Here is a 24,392-nt window from a genome sequence, read left to right on the forward strand (position 1 = left end):
TGACTAAAATTAATGTAATTGGGCCTCCAGTGTTCCCTTTCTTTCCCTCCGGCAGTTACCTTAACTGTGCTGAAAAGTTGCTTCCCCTGTCAGGGCTGTGTGACGACAGCGGAGGATAAACCAGCGACGACTTGGTGAAATTGCGGCCTTCCCGTGCAGCACCGTACACAGCTCAGGTGTTAGCGTGTTAGCGCTAGTGCTAGCGCCATGACAGAGAGGGGCCGTGAGGATTGGACCAGTTTAGCATGTGTCCGAGCAGCTGAGCTTACCCCCGCTACGAGGCCCCAGGGTTGTGCAAAAAAGAATTGCAGTGGCTTGTTGGACTGTGCGCTTGCAGAATTAGGAGGCTTAGCCTGATTGCCGCACCTGTCAGCTGCGCTGTGTCATTAGAATCAACTGTTGCCACAAATGGTGTGAACGAACGCCCGGGCAGGGCTTGTTCGGCAGGCTGGTGGCATGCCGTGAGCGGGCGGACGGGCCCTGGGCCGTCACACGGACAGCAGACGCTCCCGCGTGTGACACGCCGTCAGTGAAAGCTGAGCTCATGTGTTTCTACAGCTGGGCTCCTCCAGCACTCAGAACCAGCACCCAGCTGCCAGCACTGCTCTCTTTGGGGGGAAGCACCGTGGGACAAAACCTCCGCATTGAGCACGCTGTACTGCTGAGGGGGAGAGCTGATGTGTTTCCAGCCTTCCAAACGTGCGTGCAAAAGTTTTAGGAGGCACGCAGTCTGTAGAGTGAGATGTGATTTGGTGGGTGTAAATGAGGACATGTCCAGCTGTTTAGTTCTTGCTGTTTATCAGCCCCGCTCGCTCTGAGTACAGGGGTCTTCAACGTTCTCTTGTGTGTGACAGTCGGGGCGGCTGCACTCGATGAAACTGTTACGTGTGTGAGCATGCTGCTTTTCACACCTTCTGCCTGGCTTGCGACTCTAACATACAGCCCAGTGATAGCTTACATCATCATATCACGACTTTTCTGTCATCAAGTCTGTCATAGATGTCACATTAAAGTTCCTCAAAGTCTTGGGGGGGGGGGGGGCGCTGTTGTCACGCTGTCCTGATAGAGTAAGACCACTCATTTGATCACTTAGGAACACATTGACCACGCTGCACACAGAAGGTGAAGGAGGCAACCTGAACAATGTGAAAAACACATGTAGCCTTGCGCTCACATTGAATGGTGGTGCGGTTCAAAAAAAACAAAGGAAACCTAAAGAAACATTCTAAAGCCAAAAATGCATCAAAGGTGATACAAAGCAGGCCTGCAGTAAGACAGTCAAATGCTGTCAAATGTTCTCTGTCAGAAGTACATTGGACAAATAGATAATCTAATAGTCTGAAAAGAAAATGGCTCACAGCAACAACAACAATCATGCTCCTAAGTGCTCTTTGGCTTCATCAGCCACTAATTAAATATGTTCATTATTCTTACACCTGTTTTTTAAATACATCTCACTACAATAATTATCCGTGACAGCGCATCTCAAACACCTACACAGGTTCCACAGATCGATAAAACATATCACATCAACAGCTGGAAAAAAAAAAAACAGATGGAAATATACACAGAGTCTCCATCACATGAACCAGTATGCACAAAAATGCTTGGTGATATTACGATCAGAATTATTTGGCAGGTGCCATCCTGATGTCATGGCGAGCGGGATAAGTAAACCAGGTGGAAAAGGCACCCCTGGCTGATTGGTCGCTCGGAGCGACCAGGTGACCCGTACACATTGACAGCCACGGTGTCTGCGGTTTGTCACCAAAATGGACAAGAGGCCCTCTCAGAGTGCTCTTAGGTCCAACCTCCGTGAGGAGGGGTCGGCACTGTGGAAAGTTACTTCGTCACACAAACCCTGAAATTACGGTGCGTCCGTTTTGTTTGGCACTGTCAGATGCAATAAGTTGTATCTCTCTCACAACAGTGTGCAGGGGCCAGATTCATCAGTCTGACCGTGGACAATTACTCCGACTTAGACGCCAAGACTGTTTTTTTTTGCAGTTTTTTTTCTTGCACTGTGGTGCCAGTAATTACTTCCAGATTGTTTGACGTGAACACAAAACTTTAACCTGAGGTTTAGTAGACATGTATCCGTGCATTGGGTTCCTCAAAATTTTCAAGGTTACCGGGTCTGCAGCACACGAGATCTAGGGAAAGGTGGCTGTTTTATGGGTCACCAAATGTAGCAGTGTTTTTTGGGGTGCTCTACAATGTAGCTGTCCCAGCCCAGCCCAGCACTGGGCATGGACTCTGAGGCCGTAGAGAGGGAGTTGGAAATGCAGCAGTTATCATACACAACCTAAAAACAACTGTTCTCAGTTGACTGAATGGGTCCCAGCAGAAGGGTATTAAGTGCTATAGGGAAACATCTGTCTTGCGAGCTGTTATCTCCAGAGGAGTCTCTGTCAGGCTGCGCGATACCTTGCTCCTGATGTTTGCCATCTGGACTCATTGTGAGGAAGCCTGACGGCCGTGTCAGGGGAGCAGCGCTGCCCCTCTCCAGAGCTGGTTGAGGAAGTGATGTATTGCACTGCCGAGCAGCGGTGGTCAAATAGAGTTTTACATGGTATTTCAATGTACTCGAAAGGGCATCAATTCAAACCACTTTGCCTTGTTAAATAGAGCTCCAGTGAAATAATGAAGCAATTATTAATAATGGACACTGGGAAGATTCACCCATCTATACCTTTGAAGATGCAAGGACTATGCAAATGGCATGGACAGGGCAATGTGCTTACTGCTATGGTCCTGGAGTTTCTCTTGAAGAGATTATTAAATAATCTCTTGAAAGAAAAAAAAAATGTTTCAGTTCTAGATGTGCAGCGCAGTGGAAAGTTCCTGAATTTATACTTTTGACTAATGATCTGGGGAAAGAAGGGCACGTCTCCGACGCGAAAGAAAAAGAGAAAAGAACATCCTCCCTCGGCTTGTTATTTCGAGGGATGTTTTGGCAGCCGGTGTCCTCTCCTGTTATTCTTTCTCACTCAGGAAAGTGCAGCCACTACAGCGGCAGCACCAACGTGTTCCTAGTGACGTGTTGACTTAACTCACATGGGTCTTCCCCTACGTAGGGATGGTCATTTGTCACTTTGGTATACTGATGGTCATTTGTCTCTTGTTTGTCATTGAGCAGCTTGTTTGGACTGGTTGGAATTGACCAGGCATTTGATCGCACGGGTGTTTCATTCCCTTTCCAGAGCCTGATTACGTGCTCTGTCACAATGCACAGGCGCCGAGAGGCATGTCACATGAGGCCCCCCCTCCCGCAAGGCTGTTTGAAGCGTGGCAAACCCCAGCTTCACGTCTGCACCTGGCCCCCTGCTGCATCCGGTGCCCCCCACACACAGCAGGGACAGCGCCCCCCCAAAGGACACCCCGGCCCCTGACTGTGGACGTCAAGCTGAGGATCACTGTGATGTGCCGCTCCTCTCATAGTCCTGGGATATTCCAGGAAAAGTAATAATAGATCGTTAGTATTCGCATAAAAATAGATAGATGTACAGATACACCGACAAAGGAGTGTTTTACCGGAAACTCGCCACCTTCTCAAGTATATATAGGCTGGTGCCATGGGAAAAGCATGTGTTGAGAAGGAGTAGGACAATGTGTTCAGCCCAGGGCCATATGCCCCAGCTGTTGTTGCTACCCTGGGGGACCTCTTTTTAAGATGTACCAGGGTTTCCCCCTCCCGTACTTGTTAGTGTGGTATTATGGACCTTGGGGGTGTGGATTACAGTTAGTGAGCACGGACTCCGCAAGGCTTGTGAATGGGACGAAAGTTCTGGATTCATGTCCCAGACCCCAGGGAGCGAGCGGCTCTATTTCTGTTGGTGGAACTTCTGAGTAAAGAGGGAGCTTTCTGCTTATGAGGAATTCCGTTCCACCAAAATGAGTCCAGTACCCGTTTATATTGTGCTGGGGTTACATGCCTTTACACTCTCAACTCCATTGCCCTCTGTCATAGCCCACAGACAGAATATTTATCTTGAAGAGATTGATTGGCATACTTTGGTATACTGAACTGAATAAATGCCAAGCACGTAATTCTGCGTAGACTTGATTGCAGGCTTGAACCCAAAGGGAAGTTGCCCACAGCATTATCGAGACTCCACCAAATGAGAAGTCAGTTTATGATTAAAACACTACTTCTGATCAAGGGGGAATGCGCCTCAATCAAAACTTTAGTTAATCTGCGAATATTCACTATAGCCTACTGATTCAAAATACACGAAACGAAAAATCCATTTCCTCTAACTTCCAAAACCTGAACATGAGCAAAAATGCTATTGCATTATTAGAGGAAACGCTTCACCTCTCGAGAGCCAAGACCAGAATCTTATCACCAGAATCAATACGCGTCATGTAACCTTTAAATTTTTGCAATTTGTTTTTCGTCAGCTTGAAACGGAGGCTTTGTTTTTGTCTCTTGGTTTTTGTCCTAAAGGAAACATCTGTTTTCATTTTGGCCTAATGAACTCATATCTCCTGAGTATTCTCCACCACGCTCCCACTGGCACTTAACACCCCACCAACTGCTTATCCCAGACACATTTGAGAAGGCTCCCTACACATTTCTTTCAGATGTAATCACAATGATGTGATAATCAACCGTTGATTGGTGCATTTTTTTCGCTAGCAGATGCGCGTGATGTAAATGAGTCCCAATGTGCAATGAAGGCCAGCCCCAGCTTTCCCTATTCCTGTAGTGCTGTCTCAGATTTCAGATGATGCAGATTGATGCTCCTGTAGCTCCTCATATGGGTGGGACTTAGTGGTTGGGCCCAAGCTTCCAAGATGCTGTTTTAAATGTCATTCACCAGTCTAATCCTAGTAAAGAACATTGGTCCTCGTCCTGTTTTGAAGAGACACTGGTGCCATCATAAGACTGTGTGTGTGTGTATATCTGTGTGTATGTATGTATGTGTATGTGCCTGTATGTGTATATGTGCATGGAATTATGAGTGAGAACATGTGTGTGGACATGGAGGCGAGGTTAATTAGTTGATTCAGGGAGGAATTTGAATTGGGACACCGCACGTCACACGCTACTTAAGAGTATCAGGTGTCTCTGGGTAAAGTGGCCTGGCATCACGACTGCGATGTGCTTGACTTTGAGCGTAGTCCCAAAGGGATCTGCTCTGGCAGTCATCTTTTGAGGCCATCCGCTATCAGCTCGCACGACCCTTGGTTTCCTGTTGCTGTTTATCCAAAGCCTTCCTCAGGTCATTTTCCAAACAGACACACAAATGCACACATGAAAAGAATCCTCCGTCCTCAAGCCCCGGTAATTACAAGCGCACTCTATGGTAAATATTCTTTTTATGGATTCAGCTTTTCCCGGAAAATGCTAGAATATTGGCCGTCATTACACCGGAGGACTGAGGCGACCGCTCTATGATTACTCCATCAACAAGATATTCTGCACTCTAGCCTGTGTGTTTCATTCAGATGAGCAGAAAGACCAAGACAGAGAATGATAAAATTGATACCAACAGTTAGAGACCAGCTCAGTCACTACTCTCACACTAAAATATAGAAACATCAGCATGTATCAGTGCTGGTCCTCAAAAGCGACCATCCATTCTGTTTTCCTTTTGACCATTAAATCACGTTTGGAGCAGTGGGACCATCAGTTAACCACTGACAGACCAGAACAGAGGTGACTGGCATCTCAGTGATTTTCAGGTGCTGTGATTAAACTCGTCTCCACATGCTGTTTTTCTTTGAACAAAAAACAACTTTTCTATGATTAATGACAAGAGGTGTTTATCAGAGAGTGTTTACAGCATGCAAAGACAAAAAAACAAAAAACAAAAAAAAAAACGTATTGCACAAGGTATTCACTAGAATGATCCATGTTTTTGATTAATTTCACTCAGGGGATGTTTAATCAAATCATAAAATGCATTCATCAATAGCTTCTATTTCTATCAATTTTACACACTGTTTATTTCAATTCAAATTAAAATAAAAGCATATAGAAACATCATATCCTTCAAAATCAAAGTTAACAGTTGTTTAATGTTGAGGGCAAGCCATTTTGTCATTTGGTTACAGCTACAATTGCACTCCAAAACTGGAAATTGGAGTTGGAAATTACAAAACTGCCTTAACCTAGCCTTTCAGAGGGTACTCTGTAAAAGCACAAAGAATAATTCACTAACTACAAATGTTTTTTTTTCTTTGAAAGGTATTTTATTCAATACCTTTGTGTTTTGTGGAATAAAGGAAACAGCTTATGAAATAGTCTGATCTTATTGGCAGGCACCAGAGCTCTGAGCATGTAGTTTAAGTGTTATTATAGGTCACCTAGGTGAGGTGATTTGGCAAAAAGTAGGACTCCTTTAAATAGAGTCTTCAAATAATGACTATGGTTCAGCAGTGATGAGTGGGAAGTCTTCTTCAGTGGCATTTTGTTATGGTAAATACAACCTGCATATTGTGCGGTACGTCTTAGAAAAGGTTGTACATTTGGCATTAAAATGTCCCATTCAGATAAATAAACTTTGGACTACGTACAAAGAGACATTCATGACATATATATGAGGTATGATATTTGTATTTGAGGTATTATGTGCGCATGATGTTCACAATTCCTTTGTGAGTCCAATAAATTCCAAGCAATTCTCTCTATTCCAATGACATAACGTTCCATTGGTTTACTCCCCTCAGTAATCTAATGACATTTGGTGAGGTAATGGCCATACAATGAAAACAAAATGGCCTGCAGTGGTTGGTGGGTTGGGGTATGAGTCCATCAGAGCTGCACAGAGAGCCAGTGACACCAGGAGAAACAACATGTGATGCAGCATCTCGCTTATGCACAACTTGTCACTTTTCTATCCATAAAAACGTATCCCACCTGTCCCGAGAGCTAACAATGGAAGCAACCAGGTGCACTCCGAGTTCAGCCCTATCTACCTTCATCTACTCCTCAGAGCTTTTCTAATAGTCTTTACTTTTCCGTGTTGTTTTCACCAAACTTGGACACGTTCTATTTAGCCCGTGAGAGGTGGTTGTAGCTGATCGGGACTAGATCTGAACCTTGCGCTGGGCCGGAGTAGAAAGGATTTGTTATCTGCGTTTCTGATTGCGACTTAACAAAGATGAAAATGGCTTTGTTATTGGAGCCAGGGCCGATACGGATCTGGAAGGTAGGGAGCTATAATTGTGTGGAGAGGAGCGACAGCTGGAGGTGCCTCTCGTGTGTAAACACCGCCAGTGGGGGGGCTGCAGATGGAGTGAGCGAGGGCCTGCTGGGGGTGATGCACGAATCCGAGGCCACTCCGGGTGAGATGGGAAGCTAGAGAAGTGTCTGCTACCTGAGTAAATAGGTTCGGTGTAAGCCAGTGTAAACGTCTTGCGTTAGCGTTCCGTTCTATGACAGTGTTGTAGCATCCTGTTTTCGTTCGGGAGCAATTGGAGAACCAGGACGAAGCAGAGTGAGGTGAGAGGACCTGAATGGTCGCTGTGATACCCATGCCTGCCTCCTTGACAGCCACGATTCAGAGGTGTGAAGGTGGCCATTGGGGAGTTGTGACTCACGGTTTACTACAAGAAACGTCATTTTTTTTGTAGTGGCGACTCAACGAGGGGTTAAAACACACCCCCTCCCCTCTTCTTCGAGAATGGAGGCGCATTCCACAGGAAGTTTACTCTCCCCTTCTTCCTCCTCACTTCCTGTCCTCCGTGATTCAGGCTGATTACTGTGGGCTGGGTGGGCTGATAAGGCCGAGAGTGGGGAGACCCCGCCGCACACACACATCGGCGGTGGAAGAAGCTGGCACGCTATCCTGAAGACACAGGGAAGAGTATGGCAACAATGGTATTCATCCATTTGTTTGATTTTTGCAGAGGACAAGATTGTGAGTGCAGATATGTGGGAACCATGTGAGTAAGGCAATCAAGTAGTTTGAAAATGCACTTCCTGGTTTCCAAAGTGTCAGCAGTAGCTGTAGGACACTTTTCAAGAACAACTGGGTTTGGTGAACTTTTCAGGTTTGCCAGATAGTGTGCTTATCTTCTGAGCTCATTCTCTCTCTTTCTCTCTCTAGATCTCTCTCCTTCTTGTGTCACATGATTGAAAGTGATTTTCTGTTTTTTCTATTTCATCATTTATTTTTTTATGATGATGTACTCATCCTCCAGCCAAACACCGATTGCATATTACAACTTTTAGGAGATGGATTGAAATGGATCACGTTGCAATTGCATTTACGAAAATGATTCAGTGAGATTTATTCACAGAGTGTGCTGATGGGGTCTCTGCCCCAGCTGCTGTGCATCCATGTTCAGGTGAGATGTAAAAAGGCCCGGCTGTGCTGATTGCAGTGCTGCTGAAGCCAGTCTTCTGCACACTTGCTGCAGATCGCATTGCCTGCCACCTGCTAGCTGCCAGCTGTCAGCTGCAGCGCCTTCAATACCAAACACATGGGTGCATTCACCTTCTCACTCGGCGTGTTGATTAGGGCCATCCAAACTGACCAGCCAGCAGTGTGTAGAGCTGTACATCATGGGATTGCCTAACATCCTGCCTCCCCCATCCCCCCACCACCTCCGACCCCCACCCCAACCACAGCCGTATGGGAGATTTGACACCAGGGATACTTGCTGTGAGAACTAACTTTCTACATCTCATATTCTGCATGTGTAAGTCGACAAATATGGTGCCTGGGACACGTGTGCCATACAATAAAAAAAAGTTTTTATTGGACATAATTGCATTTTTTTAATAACTTGAAAGTGATGTCATTTTCCCTTTTCTCAAAGCTAGAACTCTTACAGAGTGAGAGCAAGATCACATTTTCACATCATCTGGAACCGTGGACAAATTTCAGAGAAATATTTCATCTTGGTGATTTCTTTCCTGACATATGTGCTTATGTACATATAAACCCAGTTATATAAACTACAGCTTCCTGCACCCATTTTAACGCCTTAAAAGGTATCAAAAATTCTGTGTGTCATATTTAATTCTGTGTTTTTAGTTTTTTTTTTTCAGAAACCATGCCAAAAGAACAAAATTACATTGAGTATGTTTGAATGCCAGCAAAAGAGCAGTGCGGGTAAAATACTTAGAATGTGGCAACGTATTTAATCAATCCATTTTTACCCATTTTTTCATTTGTGACAGAGAAGCTGTGCAGTACTATTATCCTGAAGGGCTAACTTGAGGTCTCATCCATGTATGATTGTGAGTTGTATACTCACAAACAGCCCAAGTTTGCGCAAGATGAGTTTGAGAACAATAACAAAAATTGCATAATGTGCAGAAAGATCTCTGGACATTCTGAGAGGCGGGGCAGCACTGGAGTGTTCTCACGTGAGAAATTATTTCTGTGGGACAAGCGCTTGGGTGGGTAAAGGGGGAATGGGGCCAGTGTTGGCCATGGATGGTTATTTAAAGTAAGCAGAACTGAGCTCTCAAACATCCTAGTTCTGGATAGGATGCAGGGAGGAAGTCTGCATTCAATTTTCTGCTCAGTTGGTTTTTGCGTTGCTCCAAGCAGCAGTGTGTTCGTGAATTTGGAACCTCACCGTAGAGACCGCAAATTGTTCAGAGCTGTTGAACACTTAGCTGTAATTATACAAGCCTGTTAAAGGCACACTTCTGGAACTGTGAACTGTTGCACGGGCACCATCTCTTTCCAGATCTTGCCGGTATCTGCAAATGGGAAGGCCTTCAAAGCACCAGTGTGCCGCAGGGACACAAACAATGCGAAAAATTTTGTTTGGTGGCGTCCCAATTTTCAAAATGACCACGCTGGCTAGAGACCATTTCCCTTTTTCTGTAAGGGACTGGTGCCTGCTGGTGGATCTGCGATGCCAGTCGGTGTGAATCCACAGTGATTTTTCCTCCTCCAGATTGGGGCAATGTCCAAGTCCGGTGGAATGTCAGGTTTGGGTCGAGCCTGTGGCAATCATTAGGCTCCCGACAAATGGCTTAAGTAATTAGAGCTCGGAGCTCCGTGTGGAGGAAGACCAAGTCAGGAGTGGCTGCTCAGGTATGTGCTGATCGGCCCTTTCCAGCCAGGGGATGAGATCCAGATGTGGCGGTGTGTCTGTTGCGGGGGTGCAAGGGGCAGTCTGTCCACCACCGTGGGTACACCATGTCTCCCAGTTCCCTGACATTCAACCAACAACACAGCAAAAAAAAAATACCAGCATCCTGAGCCAAGGCAAACCAAGGGAAGAGAAGGAATCTGACAGTCTGGAGCGGGTTTCTCTAAGGAAGATTAACAATGGTGTGAGATTAGCATTTCTAAAATAAAACACTGCCTATCAGCACCTTTGAGACTGCAGGCTAGTGTAACGTCTTTGACCCAGTTTCAGTTGTAAATGTCCATTCACAGTTGCCCCTTGCCCGGTATCACTGCCTCTCTTCATTGTATTTATTTGTTTAACGTGCTTCCTTTGGCCCAGTGGTTCTATTTTAAAAACAATTAAAATAGAATCACATATAAACCTGTATATTATCACCCCTTGGTCTGCCTATCAAAGCTGCATGGCTTCAAGGTTTGGGAAATGTAACCACTCCGACATATAGCGATATTGTGTGCCGTCTTATATTAAGGACTGTTAAGGATTCACATTTATGATTTCACTCTTAGAGGCACAGATTATTGCAAAAGAAACACAGAATCCAACCAGGAGTCAGCAAATGTCAAACCAAATACTTCTGGTTCTGTTTTGGTTTGAGCACAAAAAACCTCCCTTGATCTGTATGCACAGGTCTGTAGTTCCACGTTCACTTGCTTGGACTGACATGCTGTCAGCCTCTGTCCCTGTGGGCAGAGTGGGGTCAAAGGTTATATCCAAGATTTGATGGTACATCTTACTCTTGACATTCGGGCAGCATGAGAATGCAAGGGAAAATTCTGCTTAACTCCAAAGATTTTAAGGAAAATATCTAGCACGGCACGCAATGCAGAAAAGATGCAATGCACCCAATTTCACAATGCAGAAACAGGAGACTCTCTTACACAAAAGACAGCTTCTAAAGAAGGTCTCAACAATACCTACATCAGGGCAATAAGTTGCCAGTAGTTTATTGCTCCAGGAATTTAATTAAGCTCAGACCTGCCAAGGTACCAGATATTGTTTTGATCTGTGAACTGTAATATTTCAGGATTGGTGGAAAGACATACTTTGAAGTCAATTCTTCTTTTTAATCAAGTCATGATTATTTTAAAGGTATTATTTGGTTTAAATGAGGGTGAGGTTTCACATTACTGCAAAACCTTTCATCCTGTTTCCTCAGATCCAGTTTAGAATGGCGTTACTGGTGTTGCTATGTGAATAAGTGGCAAAGAAACCAATGTAACCAATGCAACCATGCACTCTTCTTTGACCTCTTTGTGATATTTACAGACTTTGTTATCTGAAGCTTCTTTTCTGCCTGTGATAGTGAGAACATATGAACGCATTTGAATAAGAGTTATTTTTGTCTGTTTGCTTTCAAAACTTGTTTGTTTCCTTAGCCAGTGGAAAAAGAAAATTAGTATTATGGTGAATCCATTAGGCTAAGATAGCAAGCCAGGATTTCATGATCATGAATGCTGTGAAATTAATGGACATAAAAAAGAGTGAACTGTATGAGAGGACATCCTGGGGAAAAAAAAACTTCCCAACACCCACAATAAAGGAGTGTTGGCTCCATCCTGTGGTCATGTTGGAAATGACAGATGTCTTGGCAGTTTGACAGGCAGTTTGCTGGCAACTCCTATGCACACACTGCCACAGGAATTGTTTATTTCCCATTATAATCATTAATGTCCTTATTTTATTAATAACATGTACAGTTCAGTATATCTGTGTATTCTTCATTCATTCTTTTGAGTAAAAACAACATACAGCCATAGATAAATCCATCTTACTTCCGAGTTTTATTGTCATAACAAACATTGAAAAAAGCTGCTTAAACAAACATGTCATATATGAAATGTAGGGCTCCAAGAGGAGCAGGGCGAGGAAGAGGAGTGTGGGAAGAAGATGAAGGCTGAGGCTGAAGATGTCACAGCTCATCTGTAGCTCTACTTCTCCCCTCCGCACAGCTCCAGAAGGATGTTGCGGTAATCGCCCGAGGTGTCGCCCTAGCAAAACACAACAGCACTCACAGGCTTCCTTTTATTTGCCGCTGTGATTTCCATTATTGCGATTACCATGCAATCTTTTGGCCAGTGGTGATTTTCACACTCGTGGATGCTACATGAATACAAATATTTGGAGAATCATCCAGGATAATCCACTGACCCCAAACCCAGCTTGTGAATTATATACTAAAACCTTACCTGAACCAAAAATAAACAGACAAATTAACAACTAAAATACCCAACAGCGGGGCAGCATTATAGCATAGTGGTAAGGAGCAGGGCTTATAACTGAAAGGTTGCTGCTTCGATTCCCTGCTGGGGTACTGCTGCTGTACCCTTGGGCAAGACCTTTAGCTCAGAATTGGCTCAGTAGATATCCAGCTGTAGAAATGGACAAAATTGTAACCTATGTCGCTCTGGATAAGAGCATCTGTTATAAGACAGTAATGTAACCCAGGGATTATGCTTTATGGTTACAAGCAACACTGGTAGAAAAATCCATTTCAGGTTCTCTGACTGTTAACAATTTCCTGTAAGTCTACAAACTGTTTTAATGAATGCTCTAACTCTGCGTGCTGAGGTAGTAGAGTGGGCAGGGTGACTGGTCCACAGAGGTGTCTTACCTTAATGAAGGAGTACAGGGTCTTGCTGTACATCTTGAGAAACTGGGCCTTGATGTCCTGCATGTCGACCTCAGCCCTGGACACCATGATTCTGATCAGAATGCTGTCTGTAGTGCCCAGACCCTGGAGAATAGAGCACGGCATGCTGTCAGCTGCTGTTGTACCCACACAGACTCTGATGGGCAGATGCACTAACTCTCCCCAGGCAGCAGGGGGAGTAAAGTGCACTGTAACTGGTAAACATAATACTTTCCCATTCAAACGATAACAGAAGGCACAGTAAATTCAACATACGCATCAAATAAATCTGAAGAAGATTTGAATTACCTTCATGGACTTGTATAAACGTTCTGCAAAGAACGCTTGCTTGTTTCTGATGCAGCTAACTGTAAAACACAATACGGCAACATGTCAAATCACTTTACTGAGAGAAACGTTACACTATGATTCTTTATGTGTACCAAATACATTGACAGATGTCAGTCTGTCAACAAGGTAGAGGCAAATTAATAGTGATACTTACAATACATCACAGCTGTAGCTAATGTTTCTGTCTGTATAATCAAATACATGCTGGACGACCCAGAGAAGATCCAAGACAATTTTTTAAATAAAAGCTCTGTTACAGATCCGAAACTATTTCAGTTGTAGTGTTAACATTACCCCACAGAAGATTTTATAAAGACAAGATCTCAAGTGAAACTGTATTTTGACTGGATATGTTATTAACAGAAAAGAGGCTCCCTGGAGCCTTTCACTAATTAGACGAGAAGCTTTCAGCTCTTTAAAGATGGAGATTGATTGCACTTCTGTGAGGGCCCTGGGGCAGCTCTGATGAAACGAGAATGTGTTTTATACATAACTGAGTGTCTACGGTGTTAGAAGTACCCCAACGTCCCCTTGGGATTTCTCTGAGGCAGTGGAGCTTTCAAGCACAAAGAACGCACTTCAGAGTAACCCAACAACAAACTGGCCAACACCCTCCGGCAACAGAGATGGCATCCAGCTCATGCTTAACACCCAACTTTATACCTCCAATGAATCAGGCACAATAATTTGAGTGGGGAATAGCAGCAGTCAATAATTCCTTAATTCCAGCATTTGAGGAAAACATGATGTTTTTAGCAAGAATAAAAAAGAACTTTCATGATGTAAAGTGTAAAGTGAAAGCAGGGGAAACCTGAGCAGACCTATGGCCAAAAAGATGTCCTCCAGGGTACCCGACATCTCCCTCTTAATGCTGTCCTCAATGTCCCGACCAGAGATCTTCTGGTACTCCTCAAACACTAAAGAGAGATCATCACCATTACACAAAGCCTGAGAACATACAGCCCCCATATGGTGCACTCACCTCCCCGCACGCCCATACAGAACATCACAAGCCGAGTGAGACCAAATGAGGCATTCCAATTTGTGTATCCAATTGCTTGACACCAGGTGTCAGTGTGTCTCATGTTCCCTGTCTCCTCCCAGTGTCTGTTCACATTCAAACTATTCATGTGGCCTATGTTCTGCAAACAAACAATAACTGGTCCCCAAAGTTACTGAGATATGGGAGTGAGGTGGTGAATCAGTGATGTTTGTGAGATGAGACAGTGAGCCTGTCACATTAGCATGGGGGGTGAGAGGGTGTGTCTGTAGTGACGATGTCGGGGTAAGGTGGGGGTGATACCTCGGAGCAGGTGGTTCCTGTTCCTCACGCACAGCACCGTCAGGAACTTGACCTCGTCTGTGCCCCAACGAGCCTCTCCCGCCTCGTATATGTCCTGTACAGAGGAACACAAGTGGAGAGTGGGTCAAGACCCCGCTGTCCACTGCTCTCCTCAGAGCAGAGACATCTTGTGTCCTTCGCTTTATCCGGACGCTCTCTCACCTTGGCATCCTGCACGGCCAGAGCCTCATCGACAGCAGAGCTATTGTCCCGCCCCGCCTGTTCAACGAAAGCACAGACACAGTCACCACAATGGGTCATGGGTAAGAAAATAAGATGAGGAACTTTGCATGTTACATTTCAGTGTCAAAATGGCACTGGTTTTAGTACACATATAAAAGAAGGAAAGGTTTACTTATACTCATACCCAAGACAATAATCAGCTATATGCAAATAAACAGCAGTAAAATGACTAGCAAAAAATATATGCAGTTTTCATAAACTCTTCCATACTCAGTCCAACACTGCAATACAGTTTTGAACCAACTGCAGCTTAAGACTGGATTCTTCCTCATTACATTGTTCATTTCTTCAGTTCATTGCTTGCTGATTGTCAAGGTTGTCTTCTGGTTATCAGCAAAGTGTATCACTGGGCATATTTTGCAAAGAAAAAAACAGTCCTAAGCATTGTCATCATAGTGCAATTTCATTACTAATGAAGTAGTCAGCTAAACAAAACATTGTATCCAGCCAAGCAGTTACTTGCTGAGTATGTTTGTGTTGCTATGCTATTCCTGTTTACGATATTTGATATAACTACCTAGCTAGCCATTTTATTACATATTTGTTGTATCATTTATATAGCCAGGTGATTACGATCTCCATGTGCAACATAGGTATCTAGCTTCATCATGTTCAGGGTTTATTTGATTTGCCCATATAAAACATTGCCAGAGAGGCTGTTGCAGAGAGAATTCTGGACGTTTACCTTAATAGGAATATGTACAGCTCTCATTTGTCTAGCAGTTGATTTTAATTCTGTTTGAAGGCACTTCTGTGAAGCTGAAGTCATGTAAATCCAATTAAAAACTGAAGTATACGATTTTCAGTTTTTCAAAGAACACCCTAGTGAAATATAACGAGTAAGGCCAATTACAACAAATCATGTTCTAGAGACCTGTCTGAGAAATGTTTGTCTGGAGGACCAAGTCAGATGAATACGAAGCTAAATTTTGTCTTCCTGTGACTCGCAAAACATGCCAAGAGACAAAGTAGGATATCATCTGAATCTTAACCATCTTTGCTGAGGTGGGTTGCCACTGCAAAGCATTGTGGGACTGTATGTGCGAGAGGCAGGAGCATCCTCTCACCGTGAGCAGAGACACCAGAACTCTCTGGAACATTCCAGAAGTGTCACCGCAGATATCATCTTCCAAGCTCTCCCCATATTCTGCACAACATAACATGACACAATGCCGCACTTACAAACACATGTACCCTGCTTTCTTAAAGTACTGTGAATTACGAAAACCCATTTGTATAAGTACTTTTGCACATCATTTGACAATTTGGGTTGGAAACAGAAATATCCATATTTTTTGGCTGAGAATTACAGTCTAAGGTATGTTACTGTGTAATGAAGTGTACATACCTTTGTTGTAAACAGCAGTGAAAGCCTTGATTTCTTCAGTGGTTCTGGAAGCCAGGATTTCAATGAGACAAGCCTCATCTGTCCCCGCACCCTGTCAGTGTGTGAGAGAATGAGAGTGCTGTCATCAGCACCCGACTCCAGAGAGGTGACATCCGATGCCCCATTTCACTATCACCACTGCCAACGGCCCCCCAGGGACAATCTGTCATTCAGGTTTGAAAATGAAGTGTAGCAGTCTAGCTTTGCTTCTCTGTGTCTTAGCGATTGCAAGGCTCCATCTGTTTGCGTGCAGTATGCATGGCAGGCACTTCCTTGCTGTATGGATTTTCTGTACACATGACACTTAAGATATGTTCGTTTAAACGTTACCATACCTGAGGCAACTTGTTGCTCCCCTCCCAACAATTATAGACTAATACAGAGTAGGAAAAGTTTGACTAAGAGCTAATCTCAGACAAAAATCATGGCATGTCTGGTGGCCCGGCACCCCCTGACCCCCTGACCTTGATGGCGTTCCGCAGCTCATAGGCGTCGTACACAGCCGGAGGCATCAGCAGCCCCAACACCACCTTCTCAAAGTTCCCGGTCAGCTCCGACTTTAGCTCATCAGCCAGGTCCTGGTAGAGACACACACACACACATACACACACACACACAGCCTCGTGAGTCCCTGTTTTCTGCTTTTCTCCCAGAACATGCACAATAATGTGTGTGTGGTTGGCATTTTTATTCAGTATTAGCATCCTCAGGCAGAAATACAAGGCTGTAGGTAGTTCATTATGTAAAACTGTATCATCCAACGATGCTTTTCAATGGCATTTTCTGTGTTGTACAATTTGTGGAGCCAACACAACAGGCATGGTCTGATAAAGGTCTGGTATGAGCTCTGGTATGAACATAACATGCTGATTTTAATCTGGAAAAACTCTTTTGTTCATGGAGCCTCTTCTTTCACTTGATTCTAAGCGGATTGTTAAATTAAAAGCTATGTCTAGTTTATTAGTGATTGATGAGGGCTTCGCAAAACTCACACCATGCTATATGCTGTACTTTCTGCCCACCCTGATAACGTATATCCCTCACTTCAGCTCAAACTCTGCCCCCATGGTGTACAATTACAACTGATCCTTTGTTCTCTGAAAACAATGTGTCCCGCATTTTGTGACACAGAAACAATGTGTGACATGGGATGTTTGTAGTGGTGGATCAATGGTGACTCTGACCATAAATATGGGGCATGAGGTCGATGAGACAGGAACGCAGGTAGTGTAATATTCTTATCTTTAGGCAGATATCTTGAAAGCTAAAGAGGGAGAGAGTCAGGAAGGGGCAGAGACTCGTGGGTGTGGAAAAATGAAGGGACACTTGGAATAAGCTGGAATGGCTGACACCTTTTGTCTGGTGCTTTGGTACAGAGACAGTGTGTGGGGAAAACACTGACTCATTTAGTGCTCAGTGTGACAGAGGGGTTTGAGTGGTCTCATCTAAGTACATCTGTGGGCCTGGTCTGGGAACTATCACAGCTGGGCTGCTCTCTTCTGAAGCCTCTCCACTCTCTCAGACTATCATGTTCCTAGTCTCCTCGCTTTGAGCAGGAAAAACTCCACACTAACTCAATCTACGAGTTTCAGTGCTTGAATCAAAGTGCTTGGGGCAATTTACCGTCAAGATGCCAAATCTGAATGAGAATTCATTACATCAGGCTAATTGCAGGTTCTGCTGGACCAAAGCCAGCAGCCACTTTGGGTCCTCAGGACTAGAAATGTAAGACACTCCACACATTCAGTCATTTTTGTTAATATCTTACCATTAATTTGATAACTGAACTTCTAAGTTCAGTGCTACGAGATAAACCTTATTGACAGTGTGTGAGCTGGTTTAGTAATTATACGGAAATCAATAATGTATTGACGTACACTCTAAAAAGTCAGTTATTCTATAACCATTCTTCCTTTCACCTTCCTACTTTTAAACTGGTACCTACACACACTGCATTGTCCCAGCTATTGATCTTCTTTCTTTTACGAGCAGTGACATCATGCCAGGTGAAGGCAGGTGTTGACTCGATCGATATACAGTTGGCAAACCTGCACCCAGTGCTCTCTACAATCACCATCATTGTATAAGACTTAATTATTAACCCCCAGTTCATATCATGTGAGGGAGAGGGGACAGTGTCTGACAGTTTTCTTTTTTTTTGGCTCTATCAGGAAATCATTCAACTCCTAATGCCTCATGAGAGGGCTTCCACACCAAAAGGAGATGGTCTCATTCCATTACAGTCAATGGTGTCCCTCACACAGACACCACTGTCACCACCTGACTTTCTCCCTGGTACCTGAACACCCAGCAGGTAGCCGGGGCCAAACTTACAGGCCCTCCCTAAAGTTGCTTATGCTATGTTATTCTGACTCCCAATGCAAAAGTCAACAAATTAAACACACAGGTAATCACAGGTAAAATTTGGCTTGGAAGCTGTGTCAATCACATTCTTCATCACATTTTTTCCTTTCTTCTTGTGTACCTCATGTTTTCATTCACCCCCATTTGGTACATTTATCAGGCATGGATTGTGCATGTACTCAAAGTGGCTTTTGTACTCCTGGCTCCCTGGACACCCTCAGCCACACCCAAAGTGGTCACAAAACATGACTCTTCCATAACCTTTCATAGCTTTTTACAAAATCAGGATTTTTTTTTACTGTAACAGTTATGCCAATTATTAATTCAGCTATTTTTTAAAAAAAAAACTTCAACCAAATTTTTAACCAGTTCCAAACGGAATGCACACTAGAATACAGCCTGTAGAGTATATATGGTATTAGTGGGATAGCGTGCATATCCATGCCAAGAGGTCCTTACCTTCCCCACTGTTTTCTTAAATTCCTCCTTAATGCGCTGCCTCTGCTCGATGCTGCGATGTGCTAGGATCTCAATAATGGTGGCCTCATTCGTGCCTGAGAGAAAAATCACCATACTATCACCATACTATCTGTACACCTGAAACAGTTTAACACACAGCAACATCTAGGTTAGCTTTAACATAACTGTTTTAATGGAGATGATTCGACTTGCAATGTCTCATTGTCATAACATGCAACGACAGCATGGTTACTCTTACAGTATTGAAAACCACCAGTCTTTCATGATTCAAAGTACTGTAAATGAAGCTACTGTATACATAGCATATTCCTGATCTTATTATAAGGTCACATTAAACTGTATGTCAAAGACTAAGTCTGTGTGTCTATTAAGGCATGGCCTTAATAGACCACGCCTTAATAGACACACTACAGCCTGGCCTCTCATATTGCCTTGCATGATCACAATGTGCTGCCTCCTTCACCATCCAACTAACCTCATTTTCTTCCGATAAAGGAGCCTCTGTCTGCCACTCTATATACCAAGCAACATGATAGACATGTGACCCCTGCTACAATGGTCTCCAGTATACAGTCTCCTTTAAATGCGCCTCACACTGGAATCAAGTGGAATCTGTTACCATCCATTAAATAAATCAGCGTACCAAAATCTGATCCACTCACACTATGAGAAAAACAAGTTTTTTTTCGAGTTTCACAGTATCCCAAGTTTGGGACCCAGCTGTCAAGGGGGATTTCTTGTTTCCAATAAAGTGAATGTATGTGTAAATAATAATGTGTAAGCAAATATAAAATAGGTCTATTTTCTATTCCTCTTTTATTATCAAGCTATAACCATTTCAGCTTCATCTTCCTCTTCTCTATGGCGGTTATCTTCTAATTTTCTACAGGGAGACTCTGCTCTTCCGTTTTCTCACCTAAGTACTTACATTTACATGTAACAAGTACTTCAGTCTCTCCTCTCCAGCTTCCCGATGGCATAATGAAATGCCAGGTCATTTATCAATCTTCATTGTCTCCTCTTTAAGCAAAACTTCTCATTTTCAGCAATTTAATAGTCCTACCGCTCAAATTTAACTGAATGCCTTTTGCTTACGCAAATCTCATAGGCCATGATTTCGCCATTTGGTTATGTTCCACTGCTTGTGTTTAACCTGCACTGCAATAAACTGCCTTCAAATTACTGTGATATTCGGCTAAGCATGCATGTCTACATCCTTCCACAAGCATATCTCTGAAATTACCGGTCTGTTTCATTTCAAAATTTCCCACAGGGAAAATTATGTCCAAGACCTGGTCATCTTTATTCTGGAGTTGGTGTGCACCCAGATCTACTGTACTGAAACGGATGCTAATCCAGCTACAATAAATACAATGCCTTGATGCTTTGTCAGCATTATGGACTGACCACTAGGGACAGCCTGTGGGTCACCTCACAGGGGGAATGGTCAGAAATCGCCAGTTGCACTTGTTGTCCATGCTATATCTGTGTAATTAAAACTGAATGATATTGCATTGTTGAAATTAATGCAAACTGTTTCTCTGGACAAGACTATCTGCTAGGGACTCAAAAGCAGCAACAGCTATGGGGGAGAATGACAGCACATTTTGGCAAAGTAGAGGAGGTCACTAAGGAGTGAGATACTTCTATTGGAATGTTGCAGAGAGATGCAAACAGAACTTGTCGGGCCAAACCTACAGCAAGCTCAACCCTGATGTGATCGATTTGCTCATGTCAGGTGACTGGGCTTGGCCTGAAGTCAGAGATACACAAGGGTTTTAGTGGTCTGAGATAAAGGTATATTCCACTGACTTGCAAATCCAGGTCTGGGGTGGCGTTGTGCAAATGGGAGGAAAGGAATTGCCCAGGAATTCATGGACTCACAGTCCAGTATAAATGGGCCACAGTGGAAAAAACAGGGAGGGAGTATTGCAGAAAAACAGAAAGGATAGATGTACTTCTGCCTGAACCTGCTAACCATGTACAATAGCACTGCCATTCAGCAAGTGCCCGTGTTGTGAGTGTGTGCAGTGTCAAAAGACAGGAAGACACTGATGTTAATCTCACTCTTTATATTTTCGCTTTTTCACATTCATGCACACGGCGCACATGCTCTACACACACACACACACACACACACACACACACAGAGCCCAAGTTCACAATACTTTAACGACAATTATTATAGCAGACACGACGGTGCCGCTCACCAGCCCCCTTCATGGCACCTCTCAGCTTCTGTGCATCTTCTTCCGCGTTGAACCCCGGCGCTGCCGTCACCGTGCCGCGAGCACCCTTCTGTGGGGACGCACAAAGTGACACGTCAACCCACAGAACTGACATATGTATACACACAGCGACGCCTCCAAGAGAGGCAATACAACTCTCAGAGCCTCAGCATATTCAGCATATACAGCTCGGGTGTCTTGCAGAAGAACAAAACACTGACTGAGAAAACGTTGGAACGTGTGTCAGAGTGTGGTACGGCATTGTTTTGAATGGAAAAAAGACCACGAAAGGAATATTCCTCAGTTCAGAGGCTCACTCTGACCCACTCCAGAGGTCAGCACGTGCTGCCCCTATGTGTAGCGGGGCTGCAATATTTGGAAACAAATATAAGAGTGTTTTCAATTCAAACCTCACAGGAGAGAGAAAGCAGCGCATCCTTACAAAATATTCAGAGCAGCGCAACCTAAAATAACAGGTATCTTTGAACTTTCAAAGAGACCTATTATCAATCCATACGTGCTATGCACTCTTGCGTGACAAAGTTGGACAGTGAGGTCAGAGACCAATGTGACTGTTAAGTCTTCATTTAAATCCGGTGATGCCAATGGCATACAAAGACCCGATGGCACATTAACACACACAAAGCGTGGAGGGGACTTACCGTTGCCATGGTAACAAAAGAAAGCGTGTACCAAAGGTTGAGATGAAGAGATAACTGAAAGAGCAAACAAAGGACAAATTGGTCTGGGTAACTGCTGTAGACAGTGCTGATTTTGCCTATAGTTCGCTCAAAAGAATGTTTCACATATTTCACAAGTTTTAGGCATAGGTAAGCTGCACTGGAGCCTTGACCTCCAAGGTTCTTCTGATTTGTGAACAACATTGTGAGTTTAGCAGGCACCGATCTATACAAAAAATGTTGAGTAAAAGAAAGAAAAAAAACACACATTGCAGTTGAAATGGAGGCTAATGAGTATATTGATATTAACAGTGACTTACTAACTCAAATCTAAGAGCTCAGTCAAACAGAACAATCATTTTAGAATTTTTATAACAATGAAATAATAGCAACTATGGCAAGATATTTAGTTCACTTTCACCGGCACTACCTAGCTCTAAAACATTGCTTTCTGTTTCTGTGCATGTTATGAGGCTCTCCCACACAATTTTCATTATTAGATAGCCACAAGGTTCACCTGTAATTACAATAGGCAGGTGAACAGGGCTCTATCCTTGCCTTGCCCTTTAAGATTGGTTTACCTGTTAAAGCAACTAACCATGTTCACATCCAATCCAATCAACACGTGGAACCAGTATCAATTTCCTGCCTTGGGGGTTTCCCACTTTCAATCAAATGATTGATTATGGTGTGACAATGAGTGATGAGGAGAAGGACAAGGTGATATGTGAACAAGACAAAGGTGCTCATAAATCACTTGAAAAGTAAGTAAATTGAGTTGGGCCATCACATCTTGAGCACTCACTTTAAAGTTAAGTGGTCGAATTGGAAACAAGACCCACTGAACAGCTTATGTGCGTGTCAACTTGTTCTCTGTAACGTGAACTTTTCACACCTCCCCCACATTTAATTAAAGCAATGATAAATTAAGATACATATTAGATATGGATTACCAACAGCTCACCAATTTAATTGGTATGGACGTGAAGATATGTGGTACATATCTTTGTAAGATTTAGTTACAATACATGTTTTGATTTAACCTGCCGCACACTACAGACTTTAATTTTACGATTAATTATGCTATCTGTTGAATTTATGAATAATCACTAGCTTATTGTCAACAATGACTGAAATAAAGAGGGGGTTTCAGTATTCATGAAGTTCACACTATCTGGAACGCAATATTTTTCCACACATATGACCACCTTGAGGTAAAAGGCATACCTTTACACTGTATTTGCTTGGAACATTTTTAGTTGACATTTATTTTACATTTACTTTATGGTTTAAGCTGAAAATGCATTAATATGGGTCCTTAACTGTCCCTGCCATCGTGATTTTGACTCTTTCAGCCTGAAGTCATTTTATATAGTCGGCACAAAATGAAATTTGCCCCTGCTGTGGAACAGGTTGTAGAATACAACACATGAGAAACATATAAAGTTACAGGTTTCTGAGATGAAGTTACCGGGGCTGAAAATATTTGGGAAGGCACTGTCAAACGCACGTGTTCTAATGCTATGCTACTTCAGAACTGAAGACAAATCAGGACAATGATACCTGAACAAATTTTGAGTTCCAATGAGTACCGACGAGTAACAGTCTTCAGTCAGGATGGAACCATTCCACATCCAAGTCAACTTAATGCATTGATAGACTTAAAAAATGACATAAACAGCTGAATTTTTATTGGAGTAAAATAATACTATTACACCTACAAACGAGTATTCATTTCTGCGTTAGGATGAGGCATGCTGATACAATACGGACGGATTTTACTAAAGTCACTATGTTTCACTTAAGGTAACAAACTCAACATTGCTTTATGTTTTTTTTGGGCTGGGGTTGGAACTGTCAAAGTAATGGCGCTCGGATCACTGAGCCAGTGAACTGTGTAAACTAAAAACAGGAACACAGTAATACTTCGTTTTAACAAGAGATACAGATGCCAACAAGCACTACCACTGAAAACATAACGGAAGTATGGCACAGCAATCGAGCGGTCATGTGACACAGTAGCGTCGCATCAAAATCATTAAAATGCACGGTACTCTAATGTAAAGATGTCGAATTTTTAGATGATCATAAGAGCCACAATAAAAATGGCGAATTACGGAGACAGTGGTGTGGAAAAACAACGGAAACAATGCCCGTGTAGTATTAATCTGCACTTTTCCCAAGTGCCTGGACCGCTCCCAGTTTTGCTTTGGAAACGCAAAACTCCTTCCTAGTACGCACAGATTTACTAATCACAAGTAGTACTTAGCCAACTGTCATCTTAGTTTTATAGTTAAGATGTCATGTTTGCAATCGACGTGCATAAGTCGCGGTTACTGTATAGTTTCCCTCCCTCTCTCCAAAGAAAACTACTTGCATTAACACCCTAGCTGCAGTATTATAAAGTTAGCATTGTATCTTTCCAGTGCAGTAGTGTTGCTACATTTTTGAAGCATATCCGTCTTAATAGTTAGTTACTCACCTGGCAGTTGTAACTACCGGTTTTTTCTGACGTCGATCGCAGGACTCTGGGCACGGGGAAAGCAGAGAGCAGGATGCAAAGGTAGACCACCGGATT

General features: G+C 43.3%; 1 protein-coding gene across 1 annotated transcript; it reads right to left on the reverse strand.

Annotated features, from left to right (window-relative positions):
- Window positions 1-11,888: 11,888 nt before the first annotated feature.
- On the reverse strand, window positions 11,889-24,392 carry LOC118776616 (annexin A4-like). The gene is made up of 13 exons (XM_036527073.1): window positions 24,297-24,392; window positions 21,797-21,850; window positions 21,117-21,204; window positions 18,886-18,980; window positions 16,527-16,640; window positions 16,024-16,114; window positions 15,743-15,822; window positions 14,595-14,651; window positions 14,394-14,487; window positions 13,912-14,007; window positions 13,049-13,107; window positions 12,722-12,844; window positions 11,889-12,098 (listed from the first exon to the last, which is right to left on the reverse strand). The coding sequence occupies exons 2-13, from the start codon at window positions 21,803-21,805 to the stop codon at window positions 12,039-12,041; spliced, it is 966 nt and encodes a 321-aa protein (XP_036382966.1). The 5' UTR covers window positions 21,806-21,850; window positions 24,297-24,392; the 3' UTR covers window positions 11,889-12,038.

Source organism: Megalops cyprinoides, chromosome 4 (genome assembly GCF_013368585.1).
Source record: "Megalops cyprinoides isolate fMegCyp1 chromosome 4, fMegCyp1.pri, whole genome shotgun sequence".
NCBI classification, from domain to species: domain Eukaryota; kingdom Metazoa; phylum Chordata; class Actinopteri; order Elopiformes; family Megalopidae; genus Megalops; species Megalops cyprinoides.

What these genes read in the sequence shown, in the direction of transcription:
- LOC118776616 (XM_036527073.1), bottom strand. An exon ending in AGCTGCGGAACGCCATCAAG is followed by an intron (nt 16,115 to 16,526) that starts GTCAGGGGGTCA and finishes ACACACTGACAG; the next exon opens with GGTGCGGGGACAGATGAGGC. An exon ending in TTCTGGTGTCTCTGCTCACG is followed by an intron (nt 14,652 to 15,742) that starts GTGAGAGGATGC and finishes TTCGTTGAACAG; the next exon opens with GCGGGGCGGGACAATAGCTC.